The sequence below is a fragment of the Dysidea avara genome, chromosome 14 (assembly GCF_963678975.1).
Source record: "Dysidea avara chromosome 14, odDysAvar1.4, whole genome shotgun sequence".
NCBI classification, from domain to species: Eukaryota; Metazoa; Porifera; class Demospongiae; order Dictyoceratida; family Dysideidae; genus Dysidea; species Dysidea avara.
In genome coordinates, this window is record NC_089285.1 from 1,300,798 (window position 1) to 1,322,297 (window position 21,500).

Here is a 21,500-nt window from a genome sequence, read left to right on the forward strand (position 1 = left end):
AAACATTCCACACTATGCAACTGCCAAGTAGCAGTCCAAGTCCACGGCGAAGGAAGCATTTGGAGCACTGGAGGTAGAGGTCACGTGATTGTTGTATGCTAATATTTTAATACATTAATAATTATTGTTGCACATGTTCGATGAAAAGGTCGACTAATTCAGCATCCGGAACTGCTACCAAGAAACGGAAGGTGAGTTTTCAAACATTCAAACAGTGGAAGCGAGATTTCGATCGTGAGCATAAAACGCTGAGTTGGCTAGAATGCGAAACGTGCATTGAGGCTGGCACTCGAGTTGTAACACAGCTGAAGTGTACTATCTGCGAGGGGTCCGCCACGACCTTAAAATCCTGTACGAGATTCCGAATCCCACGAAATTTCAGGCAAGATTCCGGATTCCAAGAAATATTTAAATTACTGAAATCCAATTAACAAAATTAAAATCCTGTACTCAAACAAAATTAATGACACGCTAGCCCTACAGCAATGCGTGGAAAGGTAACAGCTACCTCGAGCTACTCTACAGCTACCTCGAGCTACTCTCTTGGATAGACGATCAGTGCCTCGGACACTCTCCTCGAATGCCGACGAGCTCAGACAATGCTGCTCAACTTCGTGTTCAACTCGCACCTAACTCGGCACCTAAACTTCATTAGCTACTCATTGTAGACTTCGCTGTACCTGGGATAGGCTTTGGTTCGCCTTGTGGTTCGCTGTTAATCGGAGACACAACTACAGACTCGGCAAAACTCGAGACTCGACTATTCAGCAGTTCGACTCTACACTCGTGCTCTGTTGAATCCATAAAAGCTCTTAAACACCTATATAGACACAGTAAGTTTAAAACGAAGTGAAATTAAGGCCAATGCAATGAGATAACTTGTTTCTCATCAACCGCCCGCATCAAATTTTTAGTTATGCACATGCGCACCCATTATCGCACGTGATAAGGTTGGTATTAACAGCATGGCTCTCTTGTGTGTGACGGTAGTGGATTTATCTCGTAGAAAATCACTGCTTCCTTGGGAAATCGTTCAATCCCATTCGGATACAGCTACCTTTCGTGAATTTTTCAATTCTGTGTTGGTTCTAAAGCTGTCTAGCTCATCAACCACCACTGAAGCACCACAGGTGAGTTCTAGCTAGCTAGCTATATTGTTTTAAAAATATGAGCGTATTTTGGAATTGAAATGATCATATGCATGGTCGCCACTGTTGAAGTTTAATAATTGACTGCATGCAATCATTATAAAGAGCCTATAAAAAGTTCAGTAGCCGTATTGTCTATAGGTGGCCCTTTTATACAGTGTCGATCTATGGTTGCTTCTAGCTTCTTACTTCTTATCTACTTTACCAGTTAGGCACTGGAGGGTGGACACAGAAGGCAGAGCCTGTTCGAGGTGTTTACCCATAGCCAAGGAGCCTAAAAGCTATATTGTATGATATTAAAGGACACTGGAGCTAAGATGGAGAATATGGTATAGGGAAAGTATACAGTGTATATTGTATTAGGTTACAAATATGGACTTTGTAGCTATTCTCAAAGCCACAAAATCCAGGTGGGGTTTAGTTTATGGGATATTGAAATCACTTGAATACATGGCATTTTATTGATCCACCCAGCCATGTCTAGCCAACCCAGTGGACTCAAAAGAACCCAAAACATGCCAGGGGCGCTTATACTGAAAAGGGCATACATTATGGCTGCCATGATGCATAAGCAGACTTGATTATTTGATGCTTTTTATACTATAATGGCCATATAGAACGAAAATCTTTTACTGCATGGCATTAATAAAACTTTTTGCTCTGGTTAGGTGGATTTTGTTGAATATGGGCGTAAATATATATTGCAAATTAGCTACTTTTTTATTAAGATTTTCAATTCACAGATTGCAGAAGTATTTGTTGGCAACAGCAAGGAATCCTTATCTTTAAAGGCTAACCCCGATTTAGCAGTAAATTCAGTAGCAAAAGAGTTTGGAAAGTTTATCAAGTTTTTTGTTGATACTTCAGAAGATGTATGTGTGGTGGAAGTTCAACATTCAAATGCATTTGACATTTTGAAACAATCTCAGTTAGAAATATCAAGGAAAAAGGTTCCATCATGTATTCAAGAGAGAAACAAAAAGGATAAGTTATATAATGAAATCATATATTACCTAGAATTGAAAAAACTTCATTGGAATTCTAATGAGGTAAATTCATCAGGAACCAATTTTGTAAAATCACTGTGTGAGGTTTTATGGTACATAGACGGGCATCAAAGTACCATTTCTGCTCGTGGATATCAAATTCCTGCTTGTTTTAAAGATTTTCAAGGATTCAATGCTCCTGAATTATCAAAACATCACAAACGCTCAGCAGGTAATATGTCTGCTGATATCATTCAAAGCTTGAGTACAAAATTATTTAGATTATTGCAAGCTAATTATTTTTCAAGAGAAAATTGGGCGTCTATGAGGCAAAGTTGTGAACTGCTGGCAAACACCTTGCATCTTTATGCATGTGAAATTCAAGATAAAAGCAAAGTCATGAAAACTATTCATTCATCTGGTACACCCTGGAGATCCATTGACAAAAGTATGGATATTTTGTATTTAAAGCCAATTGGGAGTGTTTGCACTGAGCTTCAAGATATCTGTGAACAGCTCTCAAAGGCAGGCCCTTATTCCCTAATTGATTTGCATTCTTATCTACCCTCTGATAACCAGAAAAAGTATTACATGGTTAAGAAGCTTAAAGCTGGCTTATCTGTTTCTGCATTATTACTCATCTACTCAAGTGGTAATAATTGTGGAAATGCATATTTTGTTTGGCATGTACCAGACAATTGTCTTGATCAAGCACTCAAAAACAGCCAAGTGGTCATTGAAGAAATTAAAAAGCATATTCCAGTTTATCACACAAGGATGATGATTCAAGAATTTATTCAAGTTTGGGCGGGTAACACATACAGTTAAGCCAGCAGTTTTAAGATATTTTTATAAAGATCTTACAGGTGACTGCTCCAGTAGTGACACAACTGATCAGGCCGAAATTGACGAACGAGTGAAGCAAGCAATTGAAATGGAAGATCCATCTATAGTAATGGACCTCCGGCATAATAATTCTGGCATGAAGTCTCAATATGACGTGTTTTGGGATGAATGTAGTAAATTACTTGAAGAATCAGTTGGTACAGTTGTGGATGATCGTCGTCATACAAATATTACACACATTGCAAGTGCAATATCAATCCGTGACTTTAGAGATCAAGTAGCAGCAAGATGTCCAGCAGACACTAAAATTCCAAGTGTAGAATGGATTAGATTACAGTTTTGGCCCAAAGCACCCAATTCTCTAAGAGCCCTCCACCACACAGGCCGTTTTAAAGTACGCTTCAAAGTTCAACAGCGTCAGTTCAGAAAAGATCACCCAGATTGTCATTACGCAGCTGGTGTTTTTCGATATTTAAGAGAATATGCAGTTCTTTTTAGGGAACACTGCTTATTTTATTGCCTCGATGACAAACATAGGATAAAAATTGGCGAGCCCAATGTCCCAGTAGCAGCAGCTGAGCGAGGGCGTCGTGTATTCACAGCACCTGGCTCAGAGTTTTTGGTGGCTGATCATGACTTTACAAAGCTCAGCTTTATACCATCAGTCTTTTTTAAAGTTGCTATCCCAGATGTTATTTCTGGCTCTTGGTATTCAGGTAAAGTCCATATTAGTTTAAAAGAAGGTACTTTTGAGCCATCCAGCCCAATAAGGCATGCTTCTGAACTTATTTCTTTGATCGAAACAGATGTTCAGTCAAAGCCTATTTTGTTTTTATATACTGATGGGGGTCCTGACCACCGGCTTACTTTTATTGCAGTTCAGTTATCTCTGATTTCATTATTTCTACAATTAGATCTAGATTATCTTTGTGCAGCCAGGACAGCCCCTTACCATTCATGGAGAAATCCAGTGGAGCGCATTATGTCAGTCATCAACCTGGGACTGCAATGTGTTGGACTCGCACGGAATGGAATGGATGATGACAGCGAACAGTTATTGGGAAAAGCTGGAAATATGAAGGAAATTAGAGCTGCAGCTGCTACGCATCCCACACTGAGAGAGACCATAATTTATTCAGTTGCTGGTCCAAAAATCTGTCTTGCACAAGTCCTATCAAGACTTCAACTAAAACAAGAAAGTTTTAATGTTTTTAATGCTGCTACTGCAGAAGCTATGGACCAGTCTTTGACTGTGCTAAAGCAAATTGATGACACAATAATAAATACATCTATTAACAAAAAATCCCTGCCTGATCACCCAAACTTGAAAGAGTTCATGCAACATTGCTGCAGGAAGCGGCATTACTTTGTTGAGATCCGTAAATGTGGCTCTTTAGAATGTAATATATGTAAGCCACCTCGATTATCTGAAGAAATATTTAAACAACTTAATTCATTGCCAGATCCTACACCTGGAAGTGACAACCATTATTTAAGTTTCAGCCAGATATTTGGTCAAGTTACCACTGAAGAACATCGACCATCTCTCCATGTCAAGACACCTAAAAAAACACTACCATTTTCTGCAAGTGTGCAACATGTAAAGAATGTTGACATGATGATGTTGTGTGAGGAATGTGATATGTGGCGTCTGTTGTACTGTAAAACAAAGTTAAAGAAAACACAACGCACATCACTGGAGTCATTGCTTGACAACTATTCTTATACATGTGGCTCTTCATTACAGGATATGGAACTTCCAGAGCCCTTTTCAGAAGTATATGTGCGCAATATCAATTGCTATGACCCTATTGAGAAGCTGTACTATTCAGCAGGCTATACTCCAATATGTATTTACTGTGCTGAAGAAGTTGAAGTTGATGTGGACTCAGCGTTTTACCCTCAATGTGCACACTGCCAAAAACCTAAAATAAAAAAATAGATCATACTGCTTTTGTAATAGTGTATTATACAATTTTTCTTTATGTGTCAGCTACTGTATGAAGTTTTTATGTGACTTACAAATAATGAGATAATGAGATAACCCGCCCGCCCGCATCTGCTATTCTATTAGAAGCTGATGAGAAACAAGTTATCTCATTGCAGTGGCCTAACGGCTCAAGGCAAGTTATAACAGGCCAACAAGCTTATAGCTGCATCTCGAGCTGCATACCACGAGTTGCACGCTATTAGAATATCCGGAATTATTCGGAAATTCACGGACTTTAATCAACCAAAAGATTCCAGATTCCAAGGCAAGATTCCAGATTTTGTGCGAGATTCCGAGGGATTCCAAATGACTTGTACGGGATTCCAGCCCGTGACGGACCCCTCGACTATCTGCAAGAAATTTCAAGCAAGAATTGTAGGTAAGAGGAATTTTAGCGATCGATGGATTACTGGGGCCGAGTCTATTCGCACAAGCAACATCCGTGACCACGCCCACAGCGAGCAGCACGTTCATGCAATGATGCTACTTCATCAGGAAATCCAGAGAGCACAAGGCGTAAGTAGCTCTGCTAATGCACCCATAGTTGTTGCTTTGAATACCCTGGGAGATGAAGAAAGGGCTAGGCTACGTGTCAAGTTCGACATTAGTTATTATATTGCCAAGGAAAAGCTACCTTTTCGTAAGTATCCTGGTATCTGTGAATTGGAGACACACCATGGAGTCAATGTTGGGAGGGCCTACACAACTGAGACAGCTTCAAAAGACTTTACACACTATATTACAGAAGCACAACGCATGAAAGTTATAGGCCAACTGAAGAAATGTAAGTTCTTTTCCGTTCTTTTAGATGGTTCTACTGATAGTGGCAACATAGAGAATGAGTTGATTATGGCTGTGTGGTTCAACCCAGAAGACGCAGATGAAAAGGTAAGCACAACAATAAGTTACTTTAGCATTAGCCGGCCATCCTCGACTACAGCACAAGGCCTTTTTGATCTTCTTCAGGATGCAATGCAGAAGATCATGGGCATTCAAGATATCACCGTGGAAGAATGCAGTGCACTAGTTGGGGTGGGAACTGATGGAGCAGCAGTTAATGTTGCTGGTGCTGGGTTGAAGGGACTGGTGGAGAGACAGCTCCCTTGGGTGTTTTGGTCATGGTGCATGGCTCATAGGCTAGAGTTAGCTGTTAGGGATGCCTTAAAGTGTACTGCATTTGACCTAGTAGATGATATGCTGCTAAGGCTATACTTGATTTATGAAAATTCCCCAAAGAAGTGTCGAGAGCTTAAGGAAATTTGTTCAGAGTTAACACAGTGTTTAGCCTTAGACCCTGAAGATGGTGGTATGAAGCCCATTAGAGCAAGCGGCTCACGTTGGGTGGCTCATAAGTGGAATGCGATGAAAAGGATACTTTCCAAATATGCAGCTTATACCAGTCATCTAGCAGCCTTGTCAGAAGACTCTTCTGTCAAAAGTGTCGACAGATCTAAACTGAAAGGCTATTACAACAAGTGGGTAAATGCCAAGTACATATTAGGATGTGCTGTATTTGTGGATGTCCTTTCTCCCTGTGTTATTTTGTCAAAAGTAATGCAGTATGACCACTTAGATATCCTTGCAGCTCTGTCTAGCTTGTTGCGCTCTATTAAAGAGATTGAGAAATTGAATTCTGTACCTGTAGATCAGTGGCCAACATTTGCATCAACCATTAGTAAGTGTACTGCAGATGGTGATAGCATAATGTACCAGGCCCAAACATTAAAGCAGTTTGATGCAGCCAGATCCTACTTTATGAGACATGCTAGTTTGTACTGTTCTAAGGTCAGCGACTGCATCAAGTCCAGGCTTATGTGGACTGATCTAGATCTGCTTAGGGATATTACGGTGGCCGAGAAGTGTCAGCCGCTTCGGCACAGTGAAAGCCGCTTCGGCACAGTAAAAGCCGCTTCGGCCGTTACAAGCCGCGTCGGCCTAGTGAAAGCCGCGTCGGCCTACGAGTCACGTGTTAGACGAGTCTAATTTTAAAGTGCACGTGAACCTGAACACGTGTTTGGTAATGCAATGAAAATCCTAACACGTGTTCGGTAATGCAATTGAACCTTAGCGATAAATGCCCTAGTTCCCTGTTACGGAACATAGGAGAATTTTTTTTAGATAGCTCCAAAGTTCTGGAAGCCAGCTCGGAAGCCAGCAATAAAACAGTGACACGCGGACACAAGTCCCAGGACCAGCCACGCGACCATGAACCTGAGGAAGAAAACGAAGAGCAAATCCAAGGTGTCTGTGCATAGTTGTATAGCTTACATATGTGTATGTTACTTATCTCCTATAAAATCAGGCCTGTAGCCAGGATTTCTCAGAGGGGGTTCTATATTCCCAGAAGGTGATCATAATAGTGAGGCAGCTCAAGATTTCTGCTCTAATGTCAAGTCAAGGCCAAAAAAAGGTCTCAATTTTTTTAGGACAGTCACTACACTGTTGAACAACAATTCAAGGTCGTTATATGTGTACTATCAAAGTACTTAACTTATAATAATCAGTGATTTACTGTTGAATCGTCACAGTGTGCCGAATGTTCTATTAGAGTGACTGAATATTTAAATTTTCCTCCGCCGGTCCCGCAGCCTACAAACGGGGGTTCGTCCAAACCACTTGAACCCCCCTGGTTATGGGCCTGAAAATTATCTAGTGCAGTACGCATAGTAGTAAACAAAATTTCAAATACCATGTGCAGGTTTACTTGAAAGGGCTAACAGTTTGCAGAAATCCATGAAGTCTCGTGGATCTGCCAATGACAGTTCAACAAAGAATCAAGATGACACTGTGCTGGTATGACTAGTTGTGACAATTGTTTAAATACATAGAGAATTTCGGTAATATAGATTACTGTTTGTGCTATGTAAGAAGGACGACCTGGAGTGTTTAGTCGTAAGAAAAGTCCTTATGTTGAAGTGCAGACAAAGAAGACAGAGGGATATGATGCCTTTGCGTTGAAGGCTGCTAGGAGCTGTAGGGTTAGTGTACAACGAGGACAGAAGCTGGCTTTGTTTAAGATGAATGGGGCCAGAATATTATCTGAAAATGTAACTGTGAAGGGGAAGGAAAAGCCATGGACAATTGGGAGTTATTTATTAATGATAAAAAAATCTGCGAACAGTCTAAAAATTGGAGTTGGCTGTATTGACGAAGACCCAACTGATGAAGACACAAGTAATGAGGTATAATGTTGTGTTTTATAATAACATGACTATACTTATAGCAAGAGTATGTAATGTGTGAGGGATAGTGTTGAACTACGATGTTATACTCTGTGGAGGATAAGCTTGTAGAGTATTTTTTGTTACTTCTATGTATTCATGTAATCACAGCTAGTGTTGATAGTCCACATGGCTTTGTGTTTAGCCACTGATTATAGTGGTGTAACTACAAAATTTTTGATGGGTGGGCATACATGATGTCCACCAATACACAAGAAACACATTCCCATTCATGAGAAACATTAATAAATATGTGAAGTGTATGTACACAAGATATGCAATGTTAAACCAGTGATGCTGCACATATTCAAGCAACCTAACTAGTTGTTGCCTTGTTATTGGTATTGTATACCTATGAGATTTACCTATGATTGTGGTAACCCATGAAAAAATGACATCAAATTTACATGCTACAAGATCCTGTAATACATCTATCTCCACTATTATATGCTCACATATGTACAACCCATACTCCAATAAACAACGGATCTGATAGTCACTTGCATGAATGGTACCATAGACTTGTTGATTTTGGTGTTTGTTTAATAGCTATCAGTTTTATATCTGCTGCTTACAGGAAACGTCTGTCCTGTCTCCTAAGCGCACAGGTAAACATAAACACTACTTAGTAGTATGTATTTGCATATAATCTGTCTTTCCAAAGGATACGATATCGAAGAGAGCTGGTTTTCATTAAGAGGTGTAGTTACATTTTAGTGTACATGTGCATACATACAATTCTTCCTGTAGTTGAGTATTTTCAACCATCACGTGCACGGCCACACTCAGTCAGAAGCCATGTGACAAGGCAATACATTTGGCGCTGTATATTGGGAAAGGATTTCACACAACTGGGAGTGTACCATCCTGAAGAGGATGGATATCAAGTGTACTCTATTTCCCTAAGTATGTATGAATGTATTATGTAGCTGTTGTTTTCAGTACAAGGATTTCAGAATTACATTCCCAATTTAGTTTGCTACTAAGCTCTATATAGGCTCTCCCTAATTCCTTTATAAAACAACACTGCATGTATTGCATACATGTATGCACATAAACTTGTAGAAGTTGAATTCTTATGATTGTTATGTAAGGTACAGTTTTGTGCACCGCATGTCCCAAGTGTAACGATATCATGGAAGCGTTACATTTCCTTATTGCATTCTGTGTGTAACAATCATAACAGTAGCATTCTGTGTGTAACAATCTAATAACAGTATGTATTATTCATAAGCAATTGCTGACATCCAGGATTGCTGTTTTTAGACAATTCTCAACTGTTGTCGCCCCTGAATGATGCACAGTGCAACTTCGCTGGCTATGTAGTCAAGGATGCAACAAGTGGTAATAAGGTGCATTGTTAAACAACATGAATATTTTGCCAATTATTTAGAATTAAAGATTATGTGGCAGAGTCCTACGGCTATCACTGTGCATAGCATGAAGCAGCCACTGATCTTGTATTGCATTGCTTCGCTTCATGGCATTTGCACTTACCAATGGGAAATCATTGGGGAAAGAGACAGTACACAGCATTTTCCTTCATCACCTGTGGTGTACATCAATAAAGGAGGCTTGTATCAGTGTAAAGCCTTGTGTAACTCAGATGTGGTAGTTGGGAAGATTATTCGAGTTATTGTAGATGCAAGTAAGCTGTTTAAAGTACCATGCTTTACTGAATAGAAAGCTTTGGGTATTCACCGTACATAAAATCCACGCGTCATGATCAATATCATGCCTTTTTGTCCTTTATACTTGATGTTTTTTCTAGCTTTCAACTTGTACACTGTTTATATGCTTTCTATAATAGGTACTGTAGATAGTGATTCAGAACCGTCAGTCATATCTCAGCCTAAGAAAAGGTTTAAGGGTAAATACATGTTCATTCTTTGGTTTTACAGCAATGAATCTATGCTGTTTTATAGGTATCGAGTATGTAGAAGAGACTGTGACAAAACATTCAGTGATTGCAAATAATGGTAAATTGACGCACTCTAATTGCATCTGTATCAAACAGTATGTTATCCACCTAGTTATACTGTGATACCATCATTCAACTTTTTGTTTCACTACTTTTCATTGTATAGATCCTACTTCATTTTAGATTTAAATACTTATGTATTTATCCAGGCCCATGCAGTTTCCAAAGTCAACGTAAAAGTGAGTTTTGCATATACTGACATGCATTGAAAGTGGTATAATATTAAGGCAGTTTCTGCTACCATTCTGAGGAATAAGTAGAAGGCACAATCAACAGTGAATTCATTTTGACTTTTGAATAACCATCTACCGTAACATTTTTTTTTAAACGTTAGAATGCTCTGGAGAAAGACATTTGTCGGGTGCAGCTTCTGATGACACCATAGGTAGGTTACTGGTCTGAGAAACCCTTTGGGATGTACTTGCATTGCAACACAGTGGAAAACTGCATGCTTCATAAGCAATATGGATTTGTTTACCCCAACCCTTTTTTTTTTATGTGACCACTCTGTACCTTACGGTATGATTTTTAATTATATGCAGATCTACCTGTGCTCCCTCAGTTTCGCAGTAATCAACCGCCACGTAATGATACTCGAAGTATGAATTGTCTTTCATTCGCAGGTAAATTTATGGTACGGTTTCTTGTATAGGTAAAGATCTAGTACCTGTTGCTAACTCTGGTGGTATGTATTTCAATACTGCTGACTGATGTTTAGTATACTCTACCACATAGATCAGGATGTTTTATTGGGGAGCAACCTTATGACAGATCATAGTGAAGATGCTAGTATGTACATATGCCTGACTCTAGTATGCTAGGTCATATTGGCAGCTATGTATACTTGAAACTAAGCCTATTTTAAACCCTACTACATAGCATTTGGACTGTATAAATACATTATTTTTATGCTCTCTTGGATTGTTTTCTCGGTCTTACATGTGCAGGTGTGGCGATTACGGAGGGAAACTTGAATCCAGCTGCACCAGAACAAAGCGGTGACAAAGGTGGGGCAAACTACGTACTTGGTATGTATGTAACATATACTTCTTTACAAAAGCAGCCAATGGAACTAACGATTTACCTATTTATGGTACTGTATGTGTTTGATTTGCTTGGTCGTGTGTTACTATAGTCCCTATTTAGTACCAGAATTCTCTGAAGAGGACATTGTACAAGCATCACAAGGCTTTTCAACCAAATTGGGGGAGGGAGGCTTTGGCCATGTCTACCTCGGCACCATGAAGGGAACTAAAGTTGCCATCAAGAAATTCACCGATGTAAGTAGATGGAGTACATGTACCTTATTATGCGTACTAACATCTCACACAGACTATAGCTGTAGCTCATGCTGCTCAATTGGGAATGCATATCCCAGAAAAGTTTACAACTGGTGGACAGCTAAACTGTGAGGCATGGGCACTTACAAGGTATAATGGTCAGGGGGGGGGGGAGATCCATTCAGTAAATTAGAATACTTTACAAGGTTGCACATATTATCAAAATACTGAAAGTGTGGTCGACCCTAATCACAGCATTATGTAAATACAATATTGTCATCATTATATGCCTTTGTTTAATTAGATGTCGTCACAAGAATCTTGTTGAGTTGATGGGTTATTGCTCAAAGCCACCTATGCTGATTTACGAGTTTATGGAGCAAGGAAGTCTTCATCAACGGTTGTTTAAGGTACACATGGTGCATTAAGGTCTACATCTTACAATTTTGTATTTCTATTTTGCTTTGTAGAAACCTTCATTAACCTGGAGGCTAAAGTCAAAGATTTTAATAGACATTTGCCGTGGGTTAGCATGGCTTCATTCGGCCACACCACCCATCATGCATGGAGATATAAAACTGTTTGTACAGGTGGTATATTGCTGCATTTAAAATTCCTTGTTTGGTAGGCGCAACATCTTACTTGATGAAAACCTCCGTGCAAAACTGGGAGACTTTGGATTCTCACAGGAAATCCCCCAGTTGATAGCTGGAAGATCCGTGATCACCGTACCCATGGTGTCCAGATCAGCAGGGTACACAGCTCCAGAAACAGAATATGCACATGTATCAGTGAAAACTGACATGTACAGCTATGGAGTGGTATGAAAACTTGCAATTAAAGATTGTTTGTGTATAGTTAAGCAATGAATTCATGCAGGTAGCTTTGGAGTTATTTACAAAGAAAGTGGCGCATGACAAGAAGAGAGATGACCCGAAATTGGTATGCTAGATACACATGTGCTGCTTGAATGTATTAGAATTCTAGTAAATTTAATATGCAGTGCTTGGGTATGTCTGTTTATGCCATGCACATGCACGCATCTGTACAGTCATCTGCTTAGGGCTTTGTTATCATGAACCACGATAGTGGTTCATAGTAGGGACCACACAGGAGTAGGCGTGGCCCACGAATAAGAATCACCCGAAAACCAGCCTCGTTTTTCCCAAACAATGATAAGTCAGTATTGGTTAGTTGAAGCTAAGCCCAAACAACCCTTTAGATCCTTTCACCAAGTTGATACAGAATTTTAAACATTATTTATTAAACATAATTTTCTACTGACTTCCTGGTGCCTTCAGACAAGCATAACTCGATAATGGCTAATGCTATGGACTTGATTTTTTCACTGTTTGACGTCGCTTCAGCCTGAGAGGTGCCTTTTGGCATACCGCAGTCCATACAATGCATCCTTCATGGACTTACCAGTGTCCTCCTTTGTGTCCCATTAATTTTTTGCTGACAGCTAAATGGTGCACGTGTGATGGCTTCCCTTTCGCAATGGAAAAAGTCCATATTTTCGTACACGCTGATTAGAATGTAGAGGTGCTTTTCAAACAGTTCTTGATTCGTAATGCTGTGTAACGGGTGGAGCATAGCTGACAACGAAGCATAATGCTACTTCACTTTTCAGACAATATCTGAGACGCGCATAGCCATTTATTTCATTTAATGCTGTATGCGTGGGTGCACCAGTAATAATAATTATTTTGCATAAAAAGTTAACAAACAAGTACACAAAAAAAATGAATTTTCAACTAGAGTAGGGACCATAGTAAGATCGAGAAAAAGTACTGAAACAAGCTAGAGTAGGGCACAATACTATAAATCACAGCTTGAGCACAGTAGGGATATAACCCTTCTTATTGTTTTACTGTGATTTTTAGTATCATGTCCTACTCTAGTTGAAAATTCCAATTTTTGTGTACTTGTTTAAATACTATGTCTTAATTGTGTGTGGTCAGAATTTCTGTCATTGTTAAAATATTGTTGTGAATAGCTTGGACCATGAAAGTTAATAATATAGAACTTTACATTGTGTCATGAAGTGGATTATAACCAGCAGAAATAACCACGTCAAAGCGTGTTTAAACTCCTTTTACCATATAAGTGCGATGGTGGGAGTTGTAACATCACTGCAAGCGTTATTGGCAGGTGCCTTGCTAACTAAGATTCCAGCCATAGCAATCGTTTGCTATGTATCAGAATTATTTGCTACAAATATACTTTTAAATTTGATCCGATGGAACAATGCATCTTACACAATCATGATCTGTTTAAAAAGGATCTGTTTAAAAACGTGGTAGTAAAATGTGACCAGATTTTGAAAAATCAGTGCTTATGTCACAGACAGAATTATACCATTCATTGGGTTGCCGTTACGGAGGCTATGCATCTGCTGAATTATTTCACATTATTTCTGATAATTCAAGGCATAGAAAATATTACTGTGAAGTTATAAGTTCCTCATAAATACTTTACTGTCAAATGTGACATTAGAACTGATTTTCCAAAATCCGGTCACAAATATTGTCCAAGAGAATATTTCGCCTTGAAAGTTTATAATGACGGAAATAATTTCAATTTTTCCAGAATGTGCGGCACATACAGTATGTAACAAGGGTATTTCCTACTCAGACCGAACATTATGATGAAGAGAGGAGGTCACTGGAAGGCTACCGCTCCATAGCTGATGATTCAGCCGATGATATTGCCCCAAACCTCCTACAGCTATACTATAAGATTATTGAACAGTGCCTCCTCAAACACAGCAAGAGGTGTTCGAGTGACCAAGTAAGTTACCTATAGCATGTGCATACTGGAAATTACTTATTCAGCCATTGTTGTTAAAGGTGATGGAATGGTGGTCAGAAACAAACTTTTAATTGTTGAAAATGATATTTGCACTTTAGTACATCATATTTGCACTTTATGCTTACATTGCTGAAGTAGTTGCTGAGAACATTGAGCATATAGTAATACCTCTATTTACCAGTTCATCTATTAACTCTACTAAAGTGAGGTAAACGTTGCGGCAATTGTCATGAGTAATTCCACCATGTGTCAATCCCAAAGCACTTTGTAAGATGGTGGTAGCAGATGTCTTGAAATCATCTGGATAAAATGTGGGAGATGAACTGGATTCATTCAGCATGCACGTAACCCATAAATCAGTGTCAAATGGTTGCAATTGATCTTCTACCCCTGTAAAATTACATGCTGACAGAACATCTACAAATATGATACCTTGCAATGCTGGCATGTCAAATAGATCATCGGGACAACCATGTGGTGATTTAATGCGTCTATTTTTTCTGATTGGGTGAGAATTCCAATCAGCAGCAAAGCTATCTAGATCTTTCTGCAGCAGATTTGCAAATGAAAAGGCAAGTGTGTATCTGAAATCACAAAGAACACAGTTCACATATGAAATTGTTTTTGTAGGGGGGATGCACACTTTAACCCTTAAGCCCACATGATACTGAAAATACATGTACTACTTACAAAGAGCGTGTCCTCAAGCGAAGACTTGTAACTTTTAAAATGAACTTCTATGGCTATGCAGTTTACGTCATTCTACTGTATTAAGATTAAAATCCTAGCACTAAACTGCACCCAAAATGTGCCGTGTAAAGCTCACAGACTCTTTCCCATTCCTTTATAAAATAAAATATACCTCAGGGGCAGTCCCTCCTATCACCTTTGGACCACTTTCATTTGATGCGCAGTTAATTTTGGCATGAATATGCAATCTCAGAAATTTTGTGTGTTTAAGGGTTAAATCTTATTTAAAATTTCTTGGGATAGCTAACCTGTGAATGGTGTTAGAATGGTCATAAAGTCCTTCAGACTGAAGTCCCTATGCAAAACAATGATATCCTGAATATACATGCATGCACTACACTATATACAGATCACAAAGATAAACGCACAAAAAACCAGTAAAATCAAATGTACGGAGGAAGAGATTACTTAAGCCACAGTACCTATGTGAATAACCATCCATGGGGCAATGTGCCCGTATTATTTACATTATGAGGTTGCTGGAATTTATTGCATCATCAATTCATCATAATAAATATGTCATTGAATGATCATGTGTTGCACCTACATTTGTACCATATTATTCCATGGATGGAGATATCAAAACTTCGTAGACAAACTATAGGTAGATACTGCCTATGACCTGTACGTGTGATTGTCAAGTTGCACAACAAAATAGGCTAACATTTTAGAATCTTTATGTAATAAATGATACGAGCACATCATTCCTTCAAAAATTTATAAAGTACCAACTATACAATATGTGACCAATCAGCTGAGCTAAAACCCAACTTAATGCATTTTGTTCTCAAATTTCATCTTATGACTTCATTGTTATCCTACAGTATATGGGAAACAGTACAACAATCAATTTGTACAATCACCGTGCTGAAGGTATAGTCTATTTTACTGTTTTCTGAAGCAAAAAAAAACATGCATAAGATTTTTGTAACATACAACTTTTACCCTGCATATTTCAATGTGTTGTTATATTTGAAAAATGGAAGCAAGTCGAGTTATTGCTCAGCATGTCAGATATAGGACATACTTTACATAAATCTATCCACCAGTTGGTCTTAAACCTTCGCAACTGTGACCACCATGCCTCTATCCTCTTGACAATGAACAAAGATATAAACAACCATAAAACCATGGATAGAACTCACAATGTTAGCTGTTGAAGGTCCATATATAAAACTCCTGGCACCAGACAAACAATCTTCATGATCCATTCGGAAGGCAATGTGACATTTTGCAACTAGGCAGTTTTCAGTACCATGGTCAGCACGTACCACCCTTGGACAACCTATATCAATAACAACAGCTGTTGGCTATACTTTATGATATAAATAGTTGTGTTTTGTTTTTTCATATAAAACTATTTGGCATTTATAATATACAAAGGAAATCTGAGTGATGTTACCTTTCGATTAAAATCATGTACCACCATTCATTAAGTATGTGACCCAGTCTGACAATATCAGGCTCATCGCCCATCACAGGAAGTTTGATATTTTGCCACAAATACAAAGGTACATGAATGAACTATCAAATATCAGCAGCACAGTCAGCCAGGATTCAGTGGTCTGCTTCTTCTGGCTGCTTTTCCCCAGTCCTGTGGCGAGCTGCACTAGCGGTCTGGTGCCTTCATGAAGCCCCATCAACCAGGAGATGGCTGTGTGTGGCTGTGCAGCTACGTGGTGTTGGACAATGAGCTGTTGTGTAAATTTCCTCTGTTTTTGGCTAGTTTTGAGCCCTTAATGGCCCATAATTTGACCTTGTCCATCCCAACACCTCGCCATTTAATTTTTTTCAGTAAACTTAGTGCCACCACCAGCCCCCTCCCGCCCTCCCAAGTTGAGCTCGCCTGATACAGTCAACCTTGGTTTAAAAACTATCTAAAATGACGGGAAACTTAATAGTTGGGTGCTTGTGAGATGGATGCTCTAGAAGGTAAGAAAATGTAGTAAAACGTGTGAAATTATCACTGGCATAGCTCCAGCCTTTAGCGAGCTACAACACTTTGAATACTTCAAACCGTCTTTTCTCAATACTTTGAAATAGGCGATAAGCCCGGTTTTGTCAGACCAGGTCACATATATGAGTACATGTACATGATACCTTTAATTGTTTCAATGCTTTCTAGGTAATGCCTAGAAATGACTTTTGGATCATGATTTGTTGGAGAGAGCTTTAACCAAATCAGTTTCCTTGAATACCTACAGAATAATTAAGAGTAGGTTATAGGCAATTCACCCTATAAGCACAGCACACGACAACCAAAATCAACTCCCTTATGCAGTATATACTACAAAATTTAAGTTACTGTACAAGTTCATGAGAATACTTTACACATTCCATTTACCCATCGATGCATCCATGAATTGTTAGTCCATATGGACTCAATTTGTCATATCCGTCCAAATGCCAGATGTAATTTGGACCCTATAACAAGTATGGATATATCTTAAACAGCATAGATGTTCCATTGTGTACATACTATAAATCACTGCAAGTGCAACAACTTATGAAACTCTGTAAATGATCTGATGCACTAATGAGTATGCATAATGGCAAGCAAAATAATTAGTAGAGATAATGCAGTAAAAGCATTGAAACAATGCATAATATTTGATTGCATACATTTCAACTCCTATTTTAGCCACACGCTTACTTTGGAATTGTACAATCTACGCTTAAGTCTCCTTTTCTTTCGTAGTTTAACACCTTCAGGATCTATTTGTCTCATAATTCTCATAACTGTATCTCTACAAGGATACCCTTTATACTACACTGATACTCTTTGGAATTTAATCTGTACCTCCTAACAGGCAGCCTGTACTTGCTGTATAGAATCCTCCAAACAGCCCGGTATCCTCGAAGTTGATTTGAGCAACTTATTATTGACTACGTATAACATACAAACACAATGAGTAGTCATATTATCACAAATATATCATATAAAGGAATCCTTGAATTGGTGGATTTGCCTATGGACCTACTGTACAGTCTACAGTGACCAACTATATAACTAAATACTCAATAGTATATGTCCAGAGGGACCCCTCCTCAAGAAATTATTATATTACGGTATGGAAGAAAACTTTGGCGAATCAGTATTTTGGCGGAAAAAACTTTGGTGATTTGATGTGCTGACACTAATAAGGACTCACAATAGCAATAGCAATTCAGTGGGAAAAACTTTGGCGAATCACAAGTCATTCACTAAATTCGTCAAAGTTTTTGACCGCCAAAGTTTTCTTCCGTAAGGTATGTTTATGAGTGCACAACAGGCCCCTATTACTGTATGTTGTCCTGTACTACCTATACTGCATGACTGCAGGCAGTGTAGGGACAGTGACTCAGGGTCAAACACAGAGGAAGCTCCCTTGGAAAAGTAAAAATACTCTAATAGAACAGTCAGGATTCAAACTAGAAATAGATTGAAGTGCTGCGGATTATTCAAATCTCAACAAATGGCATAAGACACGCAATCACTATAAGTGGAAACCCATAGATCTGCCACAGATGTCTGATTAGCTTGTAATGTATATATTCTTTTGGCAATGGTGGACTCTAGTGATGATTCTCTCAAATCAACCAGTTTGTAACATCACATGACTGTTCTAATAACTCTAAAGGCATCACTGCAAGATCAATTTAATTTCACAAAAATGAAAAGAGTCAATCAAATCACTCCGGGTTCTGTACAACCAGAAAGGAGAGTGCCAGATGAGCAAACAAAAACCTGACCATTTGTAGTACTGCCACAGTAAACAAACAGCTTGTACATGTAGTGAGCTATATCCACATTAGCTTAGTAAGGCAATAACCTGCACTAACATCAGTGTAAGTGTAGGTTTCCAGTTGGTTAGCTAGATGTGCACATCATGGCAATATGATATGCCGGAGGAACATTATTGTGTAAACAATGCACAGGGTGTGCAGAATCACCTTGTTTGAAGTCGTAAGGGTTATTTTTTACCAATTTCCAAGACCTCTCCCTTCAAAAAATCCTGGATCCACCCCCCTAGTGTCTACTTTCTCAATAACAGAAATTATACAGTGTATAGGTTCACTGTTAGGTCAAACGTTTGCTGGCCTTTATATAAAGTAGCCAAATAACCAACTTCAATCAGTGTCTTTACTGTCTCGTCAGGAGGGTCTGGAGAACGCCTCTTTAGACCTAGTCTTTTCAGTTGTCGCTTTAACCAGGACATGCTATAGAATGTGTCATTAGAAATTGACCAGATCACAAAACTCTCTTACCTTCTGTCAATACCATGTATTAGTTTTAAGCGTTGCAGTATAGCTTTGTATTGTCTTGTAGAGTAAAACAACTCAGCAATAACTAAAAAAGATATGTACATAAACAACTAATTGGTGCAACATAATATTATAGTGCATGATGGGGTATGTGACTATAGTAATTCACAATATCCTTTCAGTGCTAGCTACCATACAGCGCTAATTATGGGGAAATTGTGATTTTGCACGTACTCGAGGTATTATATAGTAAATAAGACCGACCAAATTTAGGCATATTAAACCTTGATGTCAATGGTCTGGGGGCAAGACTACCTGTTACACTGTAAGGGGGCGGTATCCTACATAATGAGTAGCCTTTCACGTGATATATCCAAATAAATAATTCTAAGCAATTAAAGACTATCAAATTCTGGCTCTGGGTCATACTATGCTTACTGTATATGATACACGAAGAGAAATCACCGAGTGGTGAATAGAATGGACTCCCAATACAACTGCAACCAGAGAACATGGGAAAACGGCTATTCATGGTTAATACACTAGCATACATATATGTAAAAAATGCTTTCGTACAAGTCATGCTTACCGTCATCTATAGAGAATTCTTTATCCTCGTCCTGATCCATTCGTTGTTTGCGTGCTCTTTTCTTATTGCAGCTCACCAATACGCAAACGATTGTCACGTGAGCATAACAATATGGCGTGGCCGACGCGGCTTGCACTAGGCCGACGCGGTTTGTACCGGGCCGCAGCGGCTTTTACTTTGCCGAAGCGGCTGACCCTTCTCGGCCACCATAGGATATCATCTTTGTCCTGGCTACACAGGGTTGGCAAAAGGTGGTTGATGAGAGTGAGGATTTTGGGGCGATTGATAGGCTAGCAGATCATTTCCGAGTCCCTTTGGAAAAGGCCAACACTGATATGGATGAGATCCATGCAGAGTTTGAATCAGTACTGCACTATGCCACCACATACATTTCTTTGTCCACGTTAGACTATAGAGCTGTTTGGTGGAGAGTTTTTCATTCTCCAGATTCCTCAGCTTGGGTCAATGTCCTTAATTTAATTGAGCTGCTGTTTTCTCTGCCTGTGTCTAATGGAGTGGTTGAGAGAGTCTTTTCTCAAATGAATGTTATTAAGAGCAAAAAAAGATCTTTGTTAACCAATGATACTCTTGATGACCTTCTCAGTATTTCTTCAGCTAATTTGCCACTTTCTGAGTTTGATCCAAACGAGGCAATCGATCTATGGTGGAACGACAAGACAAGGCGCCCTAATCAGAATGCTAGAAAGCCATACAAGAAGCACAAGACACGATCAACTGCCTCTGTTTCTTGCAGCTCGTCATCTCTTGCTACTAGTTCTGTGATTGTTTGTGACTCTGATTCCACTACCTCCGAGTCTGATAGCGAGTCTGTGGCTTCTAAAAGCCTGCTTGACTGTTGGGATGACTGGATAGATCCTCCATCAGAAACTGCATCTCATGGTCTTAACCTTGAAGTTATTGATGTGGATGATGATTAAAGAGTGACAGACTTCTACTGCAAACTGTATAAATTAAATCATTTTTCAAATTTTTAACAATATCATTCATGATTTTATTATTTAAATCCTGTATATAACAGTTTATACACTGCATTGTGACAGTACTTAGTACTGACTCTATACATCTGATTGTAAATTATCAATATAATTATTGCAATACATAATTAAATTTGTAAAACATCACATAGATACAAACTTCATAGTTAAATTACTGACAAAATGCAAATAATAATTATGTAAAAATGTGTGCATCAAATATGATTATAAATAGTTTAAAATGGTCTCATATTCTATCTCAGAGTGCTTCATTTCTAAAATTTTCCTGGGGGGGCATGCCCCCAGACCCCCCTAGAAAGCTTGTGCTTCGCACTGCGCAGGGTGTGCTTTGCACACCCACAGAGTTGCCTCCACCTTATGACCATGCAATTCTTTGAATGGCCAACCAAATTCAGTTTTGATTGGCCATTTTGTCAGAGCAATATTTTTTCCTTATATTGTACTCTGGATAGCACTCTAAAACAGAAACAATTTTTTTTGGATACGTGCATAAGTCTATGTAGTTAGCTAACTCACCTCCTAGACTTTAATACCAGTCTGTCCTCAGCCAAACTGGCGTCATTGCGTATCTTGTCACTTCCATCCTCTATTATTACATTTGCCATTTCAATAAGGTCTGATGATGGCAGTTGCA

At 38.9% G+C, this 21,500-nt stretch overlaps 4 protein-coding genes across 8 annotated transcripts; 3 read left to right on the top strand and 1 right to left on the bottom strand.

Annotated features, from left to right (window-relative positions):
- Positions 1-3,068: 3,068 nt before the first annotated feature.
- Positions 3,069-5,023, top strand: LOC136244857 (uncharacterized). The gene has a single exon (XM_066036397.1). The coding sequence runs from the start codon at positions 3,069-3,071 to the stop codon at positions 4,920-4,922; it is 1,854 nt and encodes a 617-aa protein (XP_065892469.1). The 3' UTR covers positions 4,923-5,023.
- Positions 5,024-5,276: 253 nt separating this feature from the next.
- On the top strand, positions 5,277-6,808 carry LOC136244858 (zinc finger protein 862-like). Its single transcript, XM_066036398.1, has 2 exons — positions 5,277-6,742; positions 6,799-6,808. Exons 1-2 carry the CDS (start codon positions 5,277-5,279, stop codon positions 6,806-6,808), a joined length of 1,476 nt encoding a protein of 491 aa, XP_065892470.1.
- Positions 6,809-7,828: 1,020 nt separating this feature from the next.
- LOC136244291 (uncharacterized) lies at positions 7,829-14,414 on the top strand. 4 transcript variants are annotated; one of them, XM_066035837.1, is made up of 23 exons: positions 7,829-8,152; positions 8,769-8,799; positions 8,856-8,891; positions 8,942-9,097; positions 9,458-9,535; positions 9,585-9,839; positions 10,002-10,061; positions 10,117-10,170; positions 10,322-10,351; positions 10,507-10,557; positions 10,715-10,771; positions 10,825-10,857; positions 10,908-10,961; positions 11,120-11,179; positions 11,233-11,265; positions 11,319-11,452; positions 11,505-11,602; positions 11,757-11,862; positions 11,923-12,032; positions 12,081-12,273; positions 12,332-12,394; positions 14,090-14,245; positions 14,305-14,414. In XM_066035837.1, the coding sequence occupies exons 1-23, from the start codon at positions 7,988-7,990 to the stop codon at positions 14,335-14,337; spliced, it is 2,046 nt and encodes a 681-aa protein (XP_065891909.1). In that variant the 5' UTR covers positions 7,829-7,987; the 3' UTR covers positions 14,338-14,414. The 4 variants fall into 4 exon arrangements, with proteins under 4 accessions (XP_065891909.1, XP_065891910.1, XP_065891911.1 ...); XM_066035838.1 differs by having other exon boundaries at positions 11,236-11,265; XM_066035842.1 differs by having other exon boundaries at positions 8,001-8,152; positions 8,741-8,799.
- On the bottom strand, positions 14,314-20,043 carry LOC136244292 (uncharacterized). 2 transcript variants are annotated; one of them, XM_066035844.1, is made up of 12 exons: positions 19,851-20,042; positions 19,265-19,346; positions 19,126-19,216; positions 17,817-17,902; positions 17,670-17,763; positions 17,361-17,440; positions 17,117-17,214; positions 16,162-16,301; positions 16,044-16,109; positions 15,265-15,311; positions 14,699-14,850; positions 14,314-14,656 (listed from the first exon to the last, which is right to left on the bottom strand). In XM_066035844.1, exons 1-12 carry the CDS (start codon positions 19,888-19,890, stop codon positions 14,388-14,390), a joined length of 1,245 nt encoding a protein of 414 aa, XP_065891916.1. In that variant the 5' UTR covers positions 19,891-20,042; the 3' UTR covers positions 14,314-14,387. The 2 variants fall into 2 exon arrangements, with proteins under 2 accessions (XP_065891916.1, XP_065891915.1); XM_066035843.1 differs by having other exon boundaries at positions 14,314-14,850; positions 19,851-20,043.
- Positions 20,044-21,500: the final 1,457 nt, after the last annotated feature.

Coding starts and splice junctions, on each gene's coding strand:
- LOC136244857 (XM_066036397.1), top strand. CDS start 3,069: ATGGAAGATCCATCTATAGTAATGGACCTCCGGCATAATAATTCTGGC.
- LOC136244858 (XM_066036398.1), top strand. CDS start 5,277: ATGACTTGTACGGGATTCCAGCCCGTGACGGACCCCTCGACTATCTGC.
- LOC136244291 (XM_066035837.1), top strand. CDS start 7,988: ATGAATGGGGCCAGAATATTATCTGAAAATGTAACTGTGAAGGGGAAG. Junction 10,171..10,321: donor TTCAGTGATTGCAAATAATG/GTAAATTGACGC, acceptor GTATTTATCCAG/GCCCATGCAGTTTCCAAAGT. Junction 10,352..10,506: donor TTTCCAAAGTCAACGTAAAA/GTGAGTTTTGCA, acceptor TTTAAACGTTAG/AATGCTCTGGAGAAAGACAT.
- LOC136244292 (XM_066035843.1), bottom strand. CDS start 19,890: ATGGATCAGGACGAGGATAAAGAATTCTCTATAGATGACG. Junction 17,215..17,360: donor ATTCATGGATGCATCGATGG/GTAAATGGAATG, acceptor ATTATTCTGTAG/GTATTCAAGGAAACTGATTT. Junction 14,851..15,264: donor CATTCTAACACCATTCACAG/GTTAGCTATCCC, acceptor TTGTGATTTCAG/ATACACACTTGCCTTTTCAT.